General features: G+C 54.8%; 1 protein-coding gene across 9 annotated transcripts; it reads right to left on the bottom strand.

The window, feature by feature from the left end:
• Positions 1 to 160: 160 nt before the first annotated feature.
• Positions 161 to 19,047, bottom strand: TPST2 (tyrosylprotein sulfotransferase 2). Of its 9 annotated transcripts, none has more exons than XM_075110473.1 (8): positions 18,950 to 19,047; positions 9,620 to 9,688; positions 6,769 to 6,846; positions 5,641 to 6,545; positions 3,823 to 4,021; positions 2,497 to 2,547; positions 1,428 to 1,476; positions 161 to 669 (listed from the first exon to the last, which is right to left on the bottom strand). In XM_075110473.1, the coding sequence occupies exons 4-7, from the start codon at positions 6,474 to 6,476 to the stop codon at positions 1,447 to 1,449; spliced, it is 1,116 nt and encodes a 371-aa protein (XP_074966574.1). In that variant the 5' UTR covers positions 6,477 to 6,545; positions 6,769 to 6,846; positions 9,620 to 9,688; positions 18,950 to 19,047; the 3' UTR covers positions 161 to 669; positions 1,428 to 1,446. The 9 variants fall into 9 exon arrangements, with proteins under 9 accessions (XP_074966574.1, XP_074966576.1, XP_074966578.1 ...); XM_075110475.1 differs by having other exon boundaries at positions 18,843 to 18,958; XM_075110477.1 differs by lacking the exon at positions 18,950 to 19,047 and adding an exon at positions 12,348 to 12,417.
• Between the last annotated feature and the right edge of the window lie 368 nt (positions 19,048 to 19,415).

Here is a 19,415-nt window from a genome sequence, read left to right as displayed (position 1 = left end):
GAAGCCCGGCGCGCCGCTTTAGCCACGCCTACGACCATAGAGCTGGACGGAGCGGCCACGCTAGGGCCTCACGGACGGCGGCTCCTCTATGGTTTGGCGGTCCCGGCCCCGGGCACCCCGCACCGCCGCGGGAGGGGCTGAGAGAGGGCGGAGCCGGCGCTATTAAAACAATACTTTAATTGTGTGCAACAAAGGAAGGAGGCGGGGGGGTGGTGGTTGTGTGGGCTCATATATTAACTCTGCAATAGCCTCTGTAAGTCACAGTAAAGGGCTTGGGGGGCGGGGGGTGTCACTTGCACGACAAAAGCTCTACAAGGTCAGGACACCTATTTCTGACCCGTGAATTAGAGAACATCGTTACGAGACATTTAAACACGATTTAACGAGTCCTCCGGCCACGGCGTACAAATTCTCTTCCCGATGCACGCTGTCGCCCCCGTCAAGTATGGATTTCCACAGATGCTTTCACCACGGAGCGTTCAGAAAAAGGCAGACGACAGGCATCTGATGTGTAAAATGTTTGGCCTTTGCAAATAAATGCAAATACATTCCTCCGATAGCAGTCATTTTGGCATTAGTATTAGCAAGCAATATGCTTGGATAACCGATTTCCACTGGTGCCGTTGCAAACTCTTCTTTGTTGGACAACAAAAGGCCATTTGCAGCATTCTGGAAGAGAGAAACACACAGGCTCGGGAGCAAGATCTGGTCATGCCAGCACAGCAGGTGCCTGACTAATGGTTTTGAAGCAGCAGTGATACAAAAAAAAAAATGGTTAGAAAGAAACCAACTTGCAGCTCCAGGACTGGAGGCACACAACTTCTACTCTCCCTCAATGTCTCTGATTTATTTTTTTTAGCACACTATACTGCTTTTACCTAGAAACTGGTTTTTAAAGGGTCATTTTTAGTAAGAAAAATGACACTTTATGTTTTAGCACAGAGGCTAGCTGAAAAGAGAGATGGAAAAACATCCAACATATCAACAGTTGTATCTAGAACAGAAACCCAGGGTAGCAGCTTTGTTTTTCCAAACTGACAGCAGATGCAACTGCTTTATCTTCCCTTCCACGGGTCCACGGCACGTCCTAGAAGACAGCTGGGAAGCAGCTCAGCTCATCTACACGTTTCCACATCCCGTTTCAATGCTCCCCACAGGGACAGTCAGTAATAACTCTCCCAGGTGGCTGATTTCAATTTTGCTGGAGTAAGCCTGTTTCCAGAGCTCAGAATTTCTGACAAACTGTCTCACATAACAGCACTGTTCTGAAAACCTAAAGCAACTGTGAAGGGGATCATTCACATAACAAGCGTGCCTGGAGCAGCCCGGCTAATCCACAGGCACAAGAAATTACACAAGCAAAATGCTAAACCTGGAGCTGTGCAGGCAGATTTGCCTAAGTCCCAAAGTGAGGTACAAGGTCTTACCTGGAAATCATTAATTTTCTTAGTGAGAAGATGATGTGTTCTGAGTCACCTAGAATAACCCAGAAACAGAAGGGTCAGCTTTAAGCCACCGTCTGCAACTCAAAACATTCCCGCTGTGTTCCCAGAAGCAAGAAAAGGAAATGTTTTGGACACAGAAAGCAGAGTGAGGGCAGAGAACCAGCAGCCAGGAGACGCTGCCGTGAGACTGCAGCCTCCCGCTTTGCTACCGTTCACACAACACCAACCACCCTGGGCAGCCAGCCGGGAATCGCCAGCGACACCTCTCGCAGTGAAAGCCGCTACGCACTCGCTTCACCAGCAGCCCAGCTTCCTCAGCCTGGGGCTGGGCTCAGCATCTTCTCGCCCAGCGCTGGCGATGCAGCTCAATCCCCTGGCTTTCTTTAGGCAGCCACATGCTGAGCAGGTAAAGCCTGCCACCTTGGATCGAAACATCAACGCTCATCTACTGCACATCCCTACTGTGCAGGCAACGCTTTCCAGAGAGTCTTTTTTTTTTTTTTTTTTTTTAAGTCTGTATGTGCAATATCTGCAGGACTGCTCTGCATTACAAAAGATGGTTATTAATTGTTTTCAAGCACTGCTCTTTAGGGAGGGAGCCTCAAACGTGCAAATCAGACAAGCCTCCCTTCCCTAAGGCAGGCAAGGCCCATGGCAATGAAAACTTTTAAGAGTTTTGGAACAGAGAACAAGGTGGGAAGTGTCTTAAAGTCAGAGAGAATGAAGAGGACAAGTTTCTCATGAGCGAACACAGAACTCCACAGCACAAAACCATACACACGAGCGGACCAAGAAGGAGGTGACAAAGACGAGTGAGCAGGGTCTGAGGAACACAGAATACACAGAACATCAACATGGAAGTGCGGAGGGTGGGAGCGGTGCACAGCAGGAATGATAGGCACATTGACCCCGTGGATCGAGGCAAGAGAGCAGGGACACTGCCCACAGTTGGCTGCCCAGCCTGCAAATGCCCGTAAGAGGGAGCATGGGACCAGGCATCCAGGATTAACCATCAGGGCAAAGCCCTCAGGAAAGGGCAACAGAGTCTTACCTGCAGATGACCTTTCAAATTGGCTGGCGTTTTATAATCCCCCTTTAAAACCTATGGAAAAGAGAAAATTGGAGTGACCCTCCTGGGGTAGTGGCTCTGTGAACATCAGCAGTCCACCTCATTAACTGTGTCCGATGTCCCAGTATACCCGAACCAGCGGAAATGCTCTGATGGGCATTTGTTCTACATCAAGGTGCTATACTGGGGCAGTAGTGGGAGGTTTCCTCCTTTGCGACGGTAAGCAAAGCAGGGTTCCCTGCTGGGGCAGGAAACCAACACAAGCAATTCTGTTTCCCCCCTTAGCCTGGGAGGGGAGAGAATTTCAGTCTTTACCACTACGCCAGTTCTCCAAATTCATCCCAAGAAGTACAGAAAGGTCCATGTCAGAGACCCTGAGTCCCTAACCCTGCCCAGGGCAGATGTTCACCCAAATCACTTGTGTCCTAGAACAGCTCTCAGCAAGCAGAAAGAACAAAGAGGAGCTGTAAGAGACCAGAGCACTTGAAGCATGGACCAGCTCCTGGGAAGCTTTTCCAACCTTCCAGGTCAGTGCTGCTATTTGCCTGCCTGCCCTTGATCTGGCACATAGTACCACAGGGACCGGGGTCCCACCCGCAGGCATTCCCCTGCTCCCACCAGTGTGGCAAAGGACATCTCATCCAAGGGCACCGTCACGTGCAAAGCTGAGGGAGCCACAGAGTCCAGGCTCAGGCTGGGGAGGAACCGGTCCACCCCAAAGCATGAGAAACTCCCTCTATTTATTAAGTGCTGTCCATGGCTCTGCAGCTTCTTCCTTCCAGTTCTGCTTCAGGGACATGGAGTCAATAGTCTAGAAAACATCTGGTTTTGCTCAAATGCATTACGAGTCTCTACTTGCATTCCCTGCGGGAGTGGCTGGTGAGCAGCTACACACGGACACAGCACAGTCTGCCCATCCTCCTGGGGCCAGACGGGTGTGCCTAGTGCCTACAGCTGTACCTAGATATCAGCACACACCAGTAGCGCCCACGCCTGGGTTTGCGAGCTGGGCTGGGTCAGGGAGGGACAGGTCAGTATTTGCCACACACGAGAAACAAACACCACCACAAAATCATAGGGGACATCATCAGTTTGAGCCACATCATACTCAATCTACTGCACACATTTGTTTTGCAATCATCTCAGTGTAACTGCGTGTCTGTCATTCCCAGCCTCCCAAAAGGAAGAGAGCGTTGGTTTCTCCACTGCTCTTTTTTGATTCGGTTCAGCAGCCTCTTCTGCTCCGGAGAGCCCTGTGGGTGCAGAGACCCGCAGCCCCCCGACAGCGCCCCGGGCAGTGACACTCACTCTGTGCGTGTTGTTGACAACTAAGGGGTCGGGGTGGCCGTAGTTGGGTGGGTTGGCGTAGGGGTCGTAGCCGAGCCTGGCGAGCATCGGTGCGATGTGGGCCATGTCCTGCAGCACATCCCCTGGGATGTGCCCAATCCACTTAGATAATGCCTCCATGTTCACTGGCTTGATAACCTGGTCTGTTGATCTTTCTATCCTGGGGAAAAATAATACAGAAAAAACCAAATCAAGACACTAAAGTTGGATTTCACACATGTACTGGGCTCAGACAGAAAAGCCTTCAGCGAGGTTCACTGCCAGTTCAACATTTTGCTTCCAATGCCCAAGACACGCACGCAGCACAAACACTCATGGCCTGCCGGGTCCGCCTGGGGCAGAGCCGGTGCGAGGCACGGCAGCGCAGCGCTTCCCGCTCACAACCCTGCTCCGGGGGAGCAGGTCCCGGCAGGGGTTTCCACAGCCCTACGGGTTGGGTCGCCTTGTCCGGGGGTATCCCTCCTGCACCGGGGCCAGGGTGTTACCAGGACACCTCTGCTTATTACAGGAAAATAATGAAAGATGTGTGGTCTGTAGCACAAATACACTGCATGACCCCACTGAAAATCCAAAAACTTATCTGTTTAAGCAACCTCGGCAAAATTTAACCTGAGCAAATAGTGCTGAAAGCTCTGGAGAAATCATCACTTCAGCCATCAAAGGTGCCTGCATCTCTCTATCCTACACCACAGCTGCCTTCCTGGTCTGCCTGGGGTAAGGGCGCTGGGACATGCTCCCCACTAGCCATGCTCCCTGCCCCGCAAACTCCGAGGAGCAATCCCCTCACAGGTACAGCCCCCCCTCTGCACCCTGCGCTCGGTGGGACACTGGCCCAGGTCGAGCAGCCGCCTGCTCAACTCCAGCCAAAGGAAACCACACCCCACGCAGCAGAGGTGACACAACGTCCTAAGAGGGATGAATGTGCACAGAGGCTGTGGATCCTGAGCCTTGTGAGGGCATCCCAGTTACCACCTGCTACGGCGCAGGCAGTGCCATGCAGCCTTGTCTGGAAGAGCATCGCACGGCAGAGGGAAGCCGAGCCTGGCCACACACCCAAGTCCGTCCCCAAGAAATGGAGCAGCTGCATGTCCACAGCTGCCCTCGCCACTCTGGCATGAGCAATTTATACAAAGACTGCTTGTATGGCTCCCTTACACCACTGATTAAATTTTGCTAAGTTAGACTTAAGCCTCCATTTAGGAAATAAAGAGCATTAAAAGATAAGAAGGTGGGAGAAGGCAAGCACCCCCCTGGCACCCCGAGACAGCCACCCAGCAAGGAGGGAATGCTGGGGTGTCTCTCCATGGAGCAGGTATTTCTTTTATTCTGCAATACCAGCACCAAATCTGGCAAGAATTGCTGCTCACCGCTGAAAGCCGTTCATTAGCAGCAAAACTAATCATGGTAAGGAGGTACTTGAGGACAGGTGGAGAAGAGAGGCATTAAAGAGCTCATGTTTCAGAGCAAGCCGTTCTTTTCAAATTAGAAACCAAAATAATTTCTGCACTGTCAAGACAGACGAATGAAGCAGTCACCTGCTCCAAAAATCCTTGCCTGACAAGCTGCTCTGTTGGGTACAACAGATTGCTAGCCTTCAAGCTGTCTTCTACTCAGCAACACAAAACCTACTGCAGCAAAACTGGACACGCTGCCACTTTTGCCCCTGAAAAAGCATGCATAAACACAAGCGACGCATCTTTGCCCCCAGTTCTAGCCTTGAACTGCTTCGTGTAATGAAAATGCTCCTTAAAAAGCCGTGGCAGGAGCCGAGACACTCACTTGGAAAGCGACACCCCGCCAGGCTTCCCTATCAGTTCCTCATGGTGCAGCACCGTGTCACTCCAGGAGATGTCCAGGAACTTCATGATGGCATGCATGGACTGCTCGGGGTGCAGCACCAGCTGCTCGTAGTAGACGGGCAGGCACCGGGACCGGCCGATCTCCAAGCACTGGGAGTACATCACCTCGATGGCTTTGTTCCACTTGGTCAGGCAGTCTCGGTAGCTGTTCAGGTCGAAACCTGCGATGGTCACTTTCCGTGTGATCATGGAGTGGACTGAAGCCCGGCCGTCTCGAACCATCAGGAGGAATTTGGAATTGGGGAACAGCCTGGACAGGTAGACAGAGGACTTCAGCGTGAAGGGGTCCTTGTTACACAAATACCTGGCGGGCTCACCATGCTTGGCAATCACTTCCAGTATAAAGGCCTGCATAGCAGCATCCAAAACTTGGTCCGTCACTCCTGCTTCATCCAGGCGCATCTTCTCTCGCCCCGATTTAGACCAGGCCTGCCGCATTGCCAGCACGCGGGGGATGATGCGGGTCTCCTCTCCACAGCGCACCTCGGGATGGGCATCGAGCATGGCCCTCATCAGTGTCGTACCGCTCCGTGGGACCCCGCCAATGAATATCAGGGGCATCTCCTTGCTGTAGCGGTACTCCACATGGTTGGAGCCCATCATGACCAGCTCCTCATTCTCGGGTCTCATCAGCCTGTGCCTCCTCTCACTCAGGACTTGCTGGCACTCCAGGACCTGCTGGCCAAGGTGCAGAGTCACCATCAGGGCAACCACTGAGCCCACGACCAGCAACACCCTCCTCATGGTGACCCGCATCCTGTTCTCTGCACAGGCTGGTGACCACACTTCAGCTTTCAGCTAGCAAGTGTTCAACCCAACAGGCATCTGCAAGAGAAACACAGCACGGTCAGAGGAACAGGAGCTGCACTCCAGCCCAGCGGCAGCTCAGCATCCAGCCTGGCTCCTTCAGGACGCTGACGCCATCCCAGGGTTTCAACATCTCTTTCACTTATCAGCAACTTCCAGGCTAGGTGTCTTCTACCCAGAAGGTAATTAAAGTCTGCCTCAGAGCACACCCAAAGAGATTATTTCTGGACTGTTTGCGTACCTGGAGTCACCGGTTTACAGCTGAAGCAAAGCTCCAGGAACGTTTTGGAGAGGAGGGGCCACACATACCCAGTCAGTCCTTATTAAAAAAAAAATAAATAAATCTTTACAGAGCCTTTTCTATCCCACATGAAGCCCAAACCCTCCCTGCAGTTCTCCTTCCTTCCAAAACTGAGCTCAGCACACCGTCTTTTCACTTCTGTCAGCCACCTGTCTCCTTCCTACATTTTCTTTAATTTCAATGTGCTGTCACAGGGGAGGGGAGAAAACTGAAATAAGACAAAAACAGAAGCATCTCATGCAAATTTTAAGGGTCTGAGTCAAGAATAGTAGTTACCCATTAGCATGAAACACTCTGAGAAATTAAACCATCTGAAGGCTAACAGCCACACACAGAGTCAGTATTAAACACCCTCCCTCCAGAGACTGACCTTACGTAAAAATCCTTGAAGAAATCATCTGGCATTAAGGCTTTTCAGGTTTTCTGCGTCTCGGTAGGATATCCAGCAGGAAGCCTGCAGTTTCTGCAAGTTCCCTGCTCTGCTGCCTACTCAGGAGGGACTCCTGTGAACGCTGGCACTGCTTCCCACACCCTCCCCCCTTCTGCTCCATTTGTGAGCACAGGTTTTGCAATCCTCCCCTGGGCTCACCCAGGGATTTCAAGTTCTTTGTGATTATGTGGCTGGGGCGGGAGCTGAATGGAGTGGAAGGAACGGGGCGTCCATGCGTTTTGTTTTGCTGACAATCCAAAGAACTGCTTCAGAAAAACGTTTTCTTCTCTCAACTCTCTCTGTGAAAGGGCACATTTAGCAGTGGCCCGTGCAAAGCGCCTTTGTGGCAGGGAGCAGGCAGGAGAGCCGCCCCAGAGCCAGGCAGCCTCCCTGCCCCTGCCCTACCTGCCAGCACAGGCGGCCCCAGAACCAGCCAGGCACTCGCTCCATTCCCCTTCCAACCCGACATCCCGCTCCACCCACCCGGACGAGCGAAGCGGTCAGCAGCTCGCCATCCACCTGCTCTGCTTTTATCCGCTTCTGCTCAAACCATCAGATCACCACGACATGAAGAAGCAGCGCCTCTTTGCCCACCCAGGCACACATTTTCCCATCCCAGCAGCAAAGTAACATCAACGCCACCATTAAATTTGTGGCTCTTTAGCACCATGGCTAACATCCTGGCCAACTGCTTGGTTAACATACCAAGGTTAAACAGTTTCAAATGCATGCCCATATACTATATGAAAGTCGGAAAGTCAAATGCTGGTCCATTTGATTAGATGTAAATCAGAGGGAACAACAAACAGCTCTGGCATTTATGCAGCACCGAGTCAGAGTCAGATCCATTAAAAAGACAAGTGCTCATCTGCTCCATCCTGCTATCTCGATCTGTTTCAGTCATGTAAATATATTCAAATGTTCACCCTAAAAATAATTGCAAATGCAGCATGACCCATTTCAATACACTGTAGCTGGAGCAGTCAGGATTTAAGGCCAACTGGAATAATTACAGCTATGCAGACCAAGACAGGCTAATTAGCAAGACCTGCAGTTTAAAAAGGAGGCTCGGAGCACAGAAGTGCTCTGTTCTTTGCAAAAATGGCTTACAGTGAGCGTTTCCCACCGAGATGCTCCCAGCAGCTCCGACCTGAGTGCCGCCAGAGAGGAACAAAGGGACTCACTCATTTTGCTGTGCGAAGCGGGAGGCTGGCTGGGAGCCTGCGCCACCAGCCCTGCTCCGGCAGCACCCAGCGGGACAAAGCGCCGAGTCCCTGAGCATCCTCCTGCTGCCCCGGCCAGGGCAGACACGCAGCCCCCACCGCTGCCCATCCAATGCCACCAGCATGGGGAAGCTCGCGCTCCACTGCAAGGCAACAGGAAAGGCAGAGAGGCAGGTGCCAACAGCTGCCATCGGGGAGCATGGCCTCCCCCTTCCTGCTGTGCTCTGGACTCTCCCCGTTGCCGCAGCACACCGCTGCTCCCGCCAGAACAGCCCCGTTCTGCCTCCTGCACGGCAGCCACGCGCACTGTGGCTGAAGCAGAACAAACTTCTCTGGTGGGATTACCCCAGTGTACCCAGGTGGGCTGAACAAGCATCCATGAGTGTGCTTGGAGGTGGTCTGCTGAGCAACCGCAAACAATCCCACCTTATTTGCTTATTTTCAATTCTTTTGTGCAATCCTCCAGTAAGAATTCCCCAAAATTTATGGGGCTTATTAGTCTATGAGAGAACAGGGATGGATCATTTCCTCCACAGCAGGTATCTGGTGGAAAATATCATGGCATAATTAGATGGCACGGCTGTCTGATCAGAGACGACCTTCTAGTTCTTCAGATGCCTAAGCTGGCTCTGAGAGCTTTCCACTCCATCAGGAAATAGGGAGCTCTCAGGGGCTTCTATGGAACATCATGGCAGGGACTGAAAACCACTGCAGCTGGTGATGGGGAGCAGAAATCAAAGTGCCAGCGACCAACCCCAGGCTGAAGCCCTGAGTACAGCTCAGACACTGCAGGACAGTGACGGGCTGTGACCCACAGCTGGGGACTCCGTCCCTGACTGTGATCAGGGCAAGGCTGGTACCAAGAGCAGAGAGCGCGGGGAGTGGGGGAGCTGGTGGGGAAGTGACAGCAGAGCAGTGACAAACAAGGACACAAAAAGTCCTACAGGCAGAAAGTCTTCCTTATTTTGCATGCTGATTGGATATTAGTACAAAAAAAGGCTTAAACCATTTCTTGTCAGCTTGTGAAGGCAATACAATATTAACAGGGCATCAGCGTCGGTGTGCACAGACATATGAAATATTTATCAGCATCACAGGGGAATCAACCACTCTGGCGCTGCTATGCATACGCACTTACCTTCCCCTGGTGAGTTCATTCTGCTGCTAGCCGAACTTCATGCTGAAACACAGGTGGCTGTGAAAATACCTAGTGGGAAAGAAAAGCCACGATGTTGATTTATTTATCACAGACATTTGCATTTGCAGTGACAAATGATGCTCTTCTCCTTGGCAACTGCCCCTGCTGCACGCACCCCTCCTGCCCACAGCCTCCCTCCGAGCCCAGGGGAAAGGCGGTCCTGGCTCATGGGCAGCCAGACGTGGCATGCCTGAGACTCGGCCATCAGCCCCGAGGCACTGCTCCACCATGGTGGCATTCGCGGGGCTGATCCAGAGGAAGAAACCAGGGGAAGCAGGAAGGCGTCTGCTCTTTTAGGAAATGAAGCCTCCTGGAAGGGAGAAGCCTTAGGGGGACAGGAGCAGCTGGGATGTTTAAAACCCAGAGGCTGACAGTCTGAACATGGCATGCTGCCATTGCACACAAGTGACCGGCACAACAGCCTGTCCCAGAGGAAGCAGCTCCAGACTCGCCTGGTGCAGGCTTTGGTACAAATGCTGAAATCAGGCACCAGTCAGGCTATAGTCAGGGTCCCCCAAACCAGTTAGAGCAAAAGGAGACGGGGCCCAGAGGACCCTCCAGGTCTGGCAGGTCACACTCCTGCCTCCAGGCAGGGTCATGGGGATGCCAACCTCTGCACTAGGAGCTGCCCACGCTGCCAGGATCTCCCCGGCTCCAGCCCAAGGAACAAATCTCTCTCCAGTCTCACCACCTGCCAAGGCAGCAGCATCGGCCCCTCATGGCATGCAAACCCCACCAGGTAGGCAACCAAAACCCACGTGTCGGCCCAAACGCCAGGTTTCCCACAAGGACACAACACCTGCACCCATGAGGAATGCACCCATCCTGGGGAGCCCAGCAGCTGCCTGCATCGCCTTGGCTGAAGCTCTCCTGCAAGCACAGAGCATCCCAGTGACAGCGCGCCTGCGCAGGGGTCCTGCCCACGTCCCGCCAGTGGTACGGCGGCCGTGTCCCCACGGGACACCCTCCTCCAGGCATGGGAAGGGAGCGGCAGGGGGTGCCCATCCCAGCAGGGCTGCAGCTTTCCAAGCAAAGCCACTGGCCAGAGGGCTGTGCTGCAGCGGAGCACCCCGAGGGGCCAGGCAAGGATGGCACTCTGCTCCGAGGTTCACAGTGCGTACATGGGACCACAGGCTCATCGTGGGGCCGCTGCAGCTGGGCCCTTCCCACAGTCAGCTCCCCCTTAATGCACGATGGCATCCTGGCCTTGGAGGATGTTTTTGAGAACATTTCAAGTACAGACACTAATTGTTATTCCAGCCACCCAAGAGTCTCCTCCTCTTCTGCACAGCTGCCATAGAACATCACGCAGCCCCTCCACTTTAGCACTAATTAGAAACCAGAGGGAAACTCCACCCAGCATGAACTTCGCAAAAGCTTATCCGCAGTGCACGCATCGCCCTCCTTCCCTGCAAGGCCTTCTGCTCGACCCTGGCCTGGCCTCCATCGGCCACGGGATTTCAGGTCCAGACATGGCTGCAGGTCTGCGTACCAGCAGCTGTATCCCTGGATGTGCTTCTGCGGTGCCATAAATGATCTGGTGTGCGGAGCAGTGGCGGTTTAACAGCCCAGCCCCGAGACACTGTGCTCCGGAAACAGCTCCAAGTCTTGACTGTGCATGCACAGACAGACACACAGACACACACACGCCTGCGGACTTCCTTCCTGATGCCTCCCACCGCAGCACGGGGCCATGCAGCATGCCGCTGAGCGGCTGCTGTGCCAGCCAGGCGGACACTGCGGCCGAGTGAGCACCAACAGCGAGGACCAACCGACTGCAGCCTCCGCGTCCTCCTTCACCTGCTGTTATGAAACCAGCAAACCACCACCGCTGCCGGAGAGCAGTCCTCCGTGCCCGCACAACGCAGTGTCAGTGTAGCTGGGGCCTCCAGAGCAAGGGAGCCGTGCACCATCTGTAGCGATGAAGCAATGTCTCAAGTCCATTTTTTAAAGCCGCAAAGTGTTACAAACAGACAACAAAACCAGTTTCTACAAGAAGCTCAATATCATCAAAAAATGCATTTTTCTTTAAATCATTCCCAGAAACGATTGCTATTAACTGCAACTTCCCCAGAAGACATAGGTGTGGCCTGGAAAATTTTAGTTCAAATTGTTGACGCTTAACAAAAGGATGAGGAACTGCAGATGTCTTTGTGGTGGAACAGCGGCAGAAGCTGTGGTCAGCAAGAAACATCCTAAAACATCTAGCTTGCATCTTCACAAATCAGCAAAATTTAATCACTTAATTGATAGTCTTCAGTTAATTCAGACGCAGCATGGAAACACAGAAATAAACACAGCTTGCCTGGGGGCAACCGCTGCCGACCCAACGTAAGCTCAGACAAACGACGCACCCAGAAGCGCTGCCACTGCCGAAGGCGGGCGTGTTTCTCCTGGTCTCTCTGGTGGCAACTCATAATGCGTGTTTCAAAACACCCAACGACTCCAAGGCATCTCCCTTAGCAGGACAGAGATGCTCACATCCTGAGAGGCAGCAGCAAACAGGTCAAACAAACCCCAGGAGAGGAAAGCCAGGAAGAACCAGCAGGGGCTGAGGGCGAGGAGCGGGAAGGACAGGCTGCTGGCACAGAGGCACACAGGGAGTTTCTCCATCTCAGTTTCAAAGCAGCCCAAGCAAAAGCTGATAAACAAATTTTAAAGCATTCACCAAGAGGTCGATGAGCAGCCCTGGAAAGCCGCAAGCAGGGAGCAAGCGCCAACCGCTGCTTGCTGCTGTGTGCCCACGGAGGCAGCCGAGGGGACGGCAGAGGCTGAGGTTCACCAAAGCGCAGCGTCAGCCCCATTGAGCAACGCGTGGCTCATGCTCATCCGCCCCCAGCACAGCAAGCATCGATCCCTGCGGAGACAGCCAACCTGTGGGAGCAGGGTCCAACCTACACTGCAGTTTGCTGCCCACCCCAAATCGATACTGCAGCCGCTTGCAGCGGAACAGGAGCTCTGTACAAACCTTTGCTGGAGGTGAGCAATGGCCTGAGGCTCCGGGAGGTGAGAGAAGAGCCCGCTTTTATGTGCATGAAATTAAGCTGTAGCTGGCACCTACAGCACACGCACACAAAAAAAGCTGCTTTCAGGCCACCAAGTGGAGAGAACAGCAACACTGACAGCAGAACAGCTCTAAAGATGCTCTGCAGACCACAAACCCAGATGTAGCTACAGGAATCAGAAGTCAATCCCAGTAAAAATAATGGATTTTAGAGCACTTCAGGGTTATGTGTCCCTTTGAAAATCCTCAAACAGAATAGCACTGTGGTTTGCATTTGCACTGCTGACATCATCCCAAGTAAAACTGGAAGAAACAGGCAAAAGACTGCAAGAATGGGTGTTTAAGTGCATATCTTAGCACCCAAACCACAAGATGGATGTTTAAGCTTGCATCTTAGCACCCAGCTGGCTCAGCTCACCTCCACAACAGCTGCAGGGCACGCTGACACTGCTGCACTTACAGGTCCTCCCCCAATTCCTTTCAGCTGAGCAATCTCAGCATGATGCATCAGCCAGAGTCCCTGCAACAATGCTGGCTCTCGAACATACACTCTTCGCCTTCCACTGCAAAAGGTGCTCACCGTCGCTCTGGCAGCTCTGCTCAGACGCTGAGGCCACCCCAGCAGCGAGGCACGAGGGTCTGGCAGCACAGCCCACCACCATGGCAGAGCTCCTGCTCCCCAGCACCACCACAACTACTGCATTCCTGCAGCCCGGAGGTCACTGCCTTGGACCTGCAGGGGCAAGAGGGTTTCACAAAAGACCGTTTGCCAAAGCACAAAGCCCTCCTCCGAGGGCAACACGGGGAAATTTGTTTTCACTGCTGAGTACCTAGAAAAATAAACTACCAGAATCTGATGACCCAAGCATTCAGGCAGCATGCACAGTCTTCAAATACTGGCTTTCTCGCTCAGAAAATCCTGCAAGGTGGAAGCTCCGAGCACCCCAGCACACCACCCCAGGAGAGCCTGGCCAGGATGCATGCACAGCACGCCAGACTGCTTTAACAGGCTCTAAATCACATCAACAAAGATTTGACAGACATTTCACAGCACAAATGTACTGTTTGTTTATTGCCTCGAGGCTGTTATGATTAGAAAAACATTTTCTTATCCTGCTCAATGCTACAATGATCACAAAATAATAAAAATCCCACCAATTTACAGCATCTTCACTCTGCCCACCACTCGTTCCAAGCACAGCAATGGCATTTTATTGTCCGGTGATGGAAACCACAGTATCCACTTCTGCCAACCTCTCTGTAAGGCAACAGCCTTTCTCTCAAACTGGCTTCTTAATTATGAAACACCCTAAGTGAAAGCTGCTGGCTGGATGTGGCGATGGAGGCACCCACCCCAGCGACCTGGCACAAGCCACCATTCCCACCGCGCCCCAGCAAAGCTGCGGCAAAGCCAGGAGGAAGGGGCCTCGCCACGTCCCCCTCTTGGCTCAAGGAGCAGGGTCAGGAGGCACAGCTGCCGCTGGAAGGACTGAGCCAAATGAGGGGTGCAGGTGAGGAAAGGAGACCCACCCACTGCCCCGTGCCATTAGAGATGGGCACCAGAGCAGGGGGGTGTCTGGGACCCCCCAGCGATGGATGGGACCACCCAGATCATCGGCTCAGGTCTCCGCTTCGGAAGCGCTTGTGCCAAAACAGGAGAGGAGCTCTGCGCTTTGGAGGGACGCTTCTGACTTTTAATCAACCCACAGCTCCAGTTCTCAGAGCTTTACCTTTTCTTAATTACTCTGCAGTTGCTGCCCCAGGGGGACAAAGGCAAAGCCAGCGCAGGTGCCGCTGCAGGACCTGCACGAACAGTGACAGACAAACACACGCTCGCTCACCTTGCGCCCTGACCCGTGGCCCCATCGTCCCGCTCCCCCGTCCTGAGTGGGACAAGGGGGCTCTCGGGAAGCACAGAGCTGTTTCCCTGCACTTCTGACCAGGGTCCCCCCAACTCCCACCCCAGGCCCAGGGTAGGTCCCAGGGGACCCCGCCAGAGCTCTCCAGAGGGGCACAGGGAACACTACAGAGAGGAGCCGGAGTTTGCAGCCTCTGCGTTAACTCACTACACTTGGTGCAAACAAGACTCTTCCCTCCCAAAACTGAACGAAGATTCCCCACATGAATGTAGGTGGTCAGAGCCCACCATAGAACAGGGAGAAAAAGCAGTGAAAGGAACTTCTAGAAAAAATACTAAGTATCTTCAAAAAAATTTTCCAAATCCACATGCCAAACCGTAAGTCTCAACAAGCTCCATTCTTGTGCGCACAAAGATCAGGATTTGCAATTAAAAGGTTGTTTCTGCAAGAGAAACCCCAAAACCTCAAATTTGCTTAAGAAACAAAATCAAAATATTTTACTTCCCCATGCATCAACACCAGGCATCCCCAGAGCTGAAGGCACTAACTGAGAAGGCAACATGGACCGAGGGGCATCCTGCACACCCCTTGGGCAGCAAGGGGAGGGAGAAATGCCAGAGGCAGCCATGCTTTGGCAGCAGTGCCCCATCTCCCCGCTCAGACCGGCCCCAGGATCTCCACTGCGGCCCAGCCAGGCTCAGCGTGTCGCCTGCCACAAGGCCGAGTGTTCGGCATTTTCACAAAGCCAGTAATTTTGGGAAGGACACAGCGCACTGCCCAGCACCCACATCAGCAATGCGTGAATACGTGGCCTCCCACTTGATGTGGCGCAAAGCCCGTGGGCCTGCACAGCCCCCAGAGAGGATGTACGACAACCTCCCACCAAGCCCCGGTGCAGGCAATGTTCTTGTGAGCCATGGATGGAAAAAAAGGAAATGGGTCCCTCCAAGACATGCCGCTCGGTGCACAGCGTGACTGACCCGTAAGACAAATTACCCTGAACAACACATCCGAGTGCTTCACGGCTCAGTTCCTGTCTTCAGAAGCCCAGCTGTAAGCCCTGGGTCCTCTGCTGTCATTTATGTCTGCAAATGCTGGGCCACTGAGGGCTGCCTCTGCATGCTACCCAGACCCACTGGCCTGCAGCCAGCTGTGAGCACAGCTGCCCGGAGGAGCAGGGGGGCTGGGTGCTCTCCCACCCCCATTAGAGCACGTCCGGGCACAGCCACTGGCAGGAACGGTCGCTCACGCTGCAGGATCTACCCCCAGCACCGAGCAGGAACAGGAGCACAGGAAAAACCCCAGCTGCTTCTCCGTGCCCCACTATAGCACTCCGCGATTGCAGCGGCTCCAGAGCCGACAAGCACCCGGTGGTCACTTCTCCATGGAGAGCACCTTGATGCTGCAGCCCCTTGTGAATTCCCCAGTCTCAGCTTGGGCTCACTCACCTGGAAACACGCAATGGGAACCACCCGCTTGCTTAACTTCCGAGCGCTGCGGATTGAGCAACCCTCCGCCGCTGTCAGTGGTTCGTGTTTGCAGGCCCTGCAAGGGGGAGAGGGGCTCGGCGCAGCTCCTCGGCAGGACCTCCCACATGCTGCACGGTTCCTACGGGCAGGGCCGGCCCCAGGCAGCATCACCCAGCCTGCGCTACTGCCTGCACCCGCACAGTGAGGCCAGCACAAAAGGATGGACTGGGAATGAAAAGGGGGGGGGGGGAAAAGCGTCATTCACCTTTAGATAGGTTTTCCTTGCGGAGAATCCCTGCGATACTGGAGGCAGACAGGGGTTAAGAGAACGGCACAGACTAAAGGCTTGCAAAATGATATGCAATAAAGCAGGCAGACAACAATACTGCAAGCTTCTCCTGCCAGCCTGCACACTCGCTGCCTGCGCTTGGGGGTCTGTGAAATCCAAAGTGAAACACGCTCTGCTGAGACACAAGGCTGAGGCTTCCTAAATGCATCACAAATTTGTCAGAAGAAGCATCTGTACGGTGCCAAATAAAACCACCTGCTAGGTGTTTGTTTTCTCTCTCCAAAAATGTTCTTGACAGTCACTGCATTTTATAGTGCTCCTGCCATCCCGCACATCCCCTGAAGGCTCGGCGTATCTGTAATGCAAACTGCCTTTGGATGTATCTTCCTAAAATAGCGACAGAAATTACTAATACAGTTTTTAAAACCTACAGGCAGAGAACAGCAGTGGCACAAGCCTGCCCGTCCTTCTGGTGAGCCTACCAGCAAACCAAGTCCCAGAGAGACCCATGGCAGCTCCCACCTCGGCATCCCCAGCATGTGGAGGGCATAACTCTGCCTGTATCACCCTACAGCAATGCCCCCCAACACTGGCTGCAGCACCAGCTCTGGGCAATGCCTGGAAGGACCCGCACAGCACCGTGCATGGCTCAGCTGCCACGTGGTACTGCTCGTCCCAGGTGAGGGCTTTCAGCTCAGCAGAGGGGGCCCCAGAGCACTGTGGTGGCTACCCCATCTCAGCTGCCATGCCACCAAATATCAAGGCATGGAAACTGGCTCTCATGGCCAGGTCCTAGCAGTGATGCTCTGGTCTTCTGGGAAACACGGAGCTGTGGGCAGCAGCCAGCCACTGCTCCCCTGGAGAGCAGCGCTGCCCCCTGAGCATGCACACGGGCACAGAAGCAACTCGCAGGAATGGAGGAAGCTCAGTGCTCTGGACCAAAACACCAGGCTGCTGGGAGGGCATTCATCAGTGCACCAGCAAGGTCCATTGGCCCTATCCTCAAACTCCACTCCTGTGGTTTCACATGCAGACCGTGGGGTGGTTACGGAAGTCAGCACTGGAATTCACGCCCCGATCTCAAGGGCTGCCTCCCCTGCGTGAGCACCCTGCAAACCCTTGGCTCTCTCTGTAGGCAGCACAGTACATCTGTTCATGCCAGATGCCACATGCAGGCAGCCACCGAGCACAGGCTGCAGCCAGCCATGCTATTACAAAACCCCGCTTGGAAGAAACATTTGAACCTGTGTTGGCACTTGACAAGCTCCCCATGAGCACGCTGCAGCATTCCCAGAAAAGCAACGTCAAATTTGGAAACCTGTTAGCACAAATCATTTTAATCTCTCCACTCACCCTTGCTCAGTACCCAAGCATGAGAGAGTAGCACAGCTGTGAAAAGGGGGGACTCACCGCCCATATATTAAGTACAAGCAGCTGGTGGGGCCGGGCTCTGACTTGCAGAGGAAGACATGTGAAGGGGTTTCAAGCTGTGAGATGTTTTTTGGACAGAGACTGAGCATGCAAACACACACAGTAAGGGACAGAACAAAGGCCCGCGCAATGCAAACCACACACTTCCCATGGAAGATCACGGCCCAGCTCACGCTGCCAGCAGCAGGGAAGCGCTGCCAGCAGCACCAAGGACTGTGACTCCGGCCACGAGTCCCAAGGAACTTGAGCTTGCTATAGAAATAGTGTGGATTTTGCACCCCTACCATGCAGCACCATAGGGCAGTGGCCTGGTGACAGATGGGTAGAGCAGGGAGAGCATCAGTGTTTTGGGTGGGCTGCAAGGCACCAACACCACCACTCGGGAGCTTGTCTGCAACCCCCCTGCCACGGGACCCTCATCCTGAGGACACCCAGCAGAAGCTTACAGCTGCCTAGGCCTCAGCTGCTGTCAAAACCTTTCTTCCCAGAAGTTGAGGCTAACACCAAGTGAGACCTGTGGGCGCAGCCTCTCACCCAGCACTTGGTTGCCCAGGCCACCACAACACAGGTGGCCACAGTCACCCCAGCAGAGGAAGGCAGCCCTCGCCCCTGGGCACTGCCCCGGCCCGTGGGTACCTCCTGAAGGGTGTCATGCCCAAGCCTGCTCTCTGCACCACTGGCAATGCACGGGTGACAGCAGGCACAGCCTAGTGCTGGGCTCCTAAAGGGGTGCCAGGGAGATCGGAGGCAAGGGGAACGTGCCAGAAAGCAGGAAAAAGGGAAAAAAAGGACACGGAACACCCTACACTGAGCACCCTGCACCCCGCATTGTGTACTGTGCACCAAGCACTAGCCTCCGCACGCCGTGCACTGCACATCACGCAGCCTGCATCGCTCCGTGCAGCCTGCATCCCCCACGCACCGAACAGCCACCATCCCACGCCGCTCCCCGCACCGTGCACCGCTCGCCGCGCCGCCCCGCCCCGCCCCACGGCGCACCTTGCACCGAGCACCTTGCACGCCACCCCCCGAGCACCGAGCGCTGCCCGCCGCGCTCCCGCCGCCCGCTGCTACCGAGCCGCCGCCCGCCGCGCAGACCCGTCGCTGTCACCTGCCGGCCGGTGCCGCGGCGGGGGGCACCGTGCCGGGGCCGGGGGGGGCGCTGGCGGCACACGCAGCCCGCGCCGTGCCGTACCGCACCGGCCCCCCGCCACTCACCGGGGCCGCCGCCGCCGGCCCGGAGCGGCGCGAGACGCGGCGACGTCACGCGCACGAAGGGCCGGGATCCCCGCGCCGCGCACCGCCCCAATGCGCATGCGCCCCGCGGCCGGCGGCGGGAGGCATCGGGCGTGCGGGGGGGGGGGGGGGCCGGTATCAGGCGACACGCGTGTGCGCGCACCGGGGAGTGCGTGGGCTGCGTGTGTGCGCGCGCGACGCGCGGCGGTATCCGTGGCTGCGGAGGCGCGCGGGACCCCGCGGCCCCGCTCCCTGCGGAGCGCCCACTAAGGGCCGGGGTGCGCGCACGGGGCCCGGCACGCTGCAATCACTGCAAGCGCTAATCAGCACAAGTGGGAGCGCAGGAAAGCGCCACCGAAGGGGCTTCACCGGGAGGGAAAGGGGTAGTGAGGGCCGGGGCGGGGGGCGCCTGGGAGGGGGCAGGGACAGCGTCCGAGGGGAAAAAAAA

The sequence above is a fragment of the Phalacrocorax aristotelis genome, chromosome 15, assembly GCF_949628215.1.
Source record: "Phalacrocorax aristotelis chromosome 15, bGulAri2.1, whole genome shotgun sequence".
NCBI lineage: Eukaryota > Metazoa > Chordata > Aves > Suliformes > Phalacrocoracidae > Phalacrocorax > Phalacrocorax aristotelis.
Note: the sequence above shows the minus strand (reverse complement) of the source record. Positions and strands in the feature narration are given on the sequence as shown.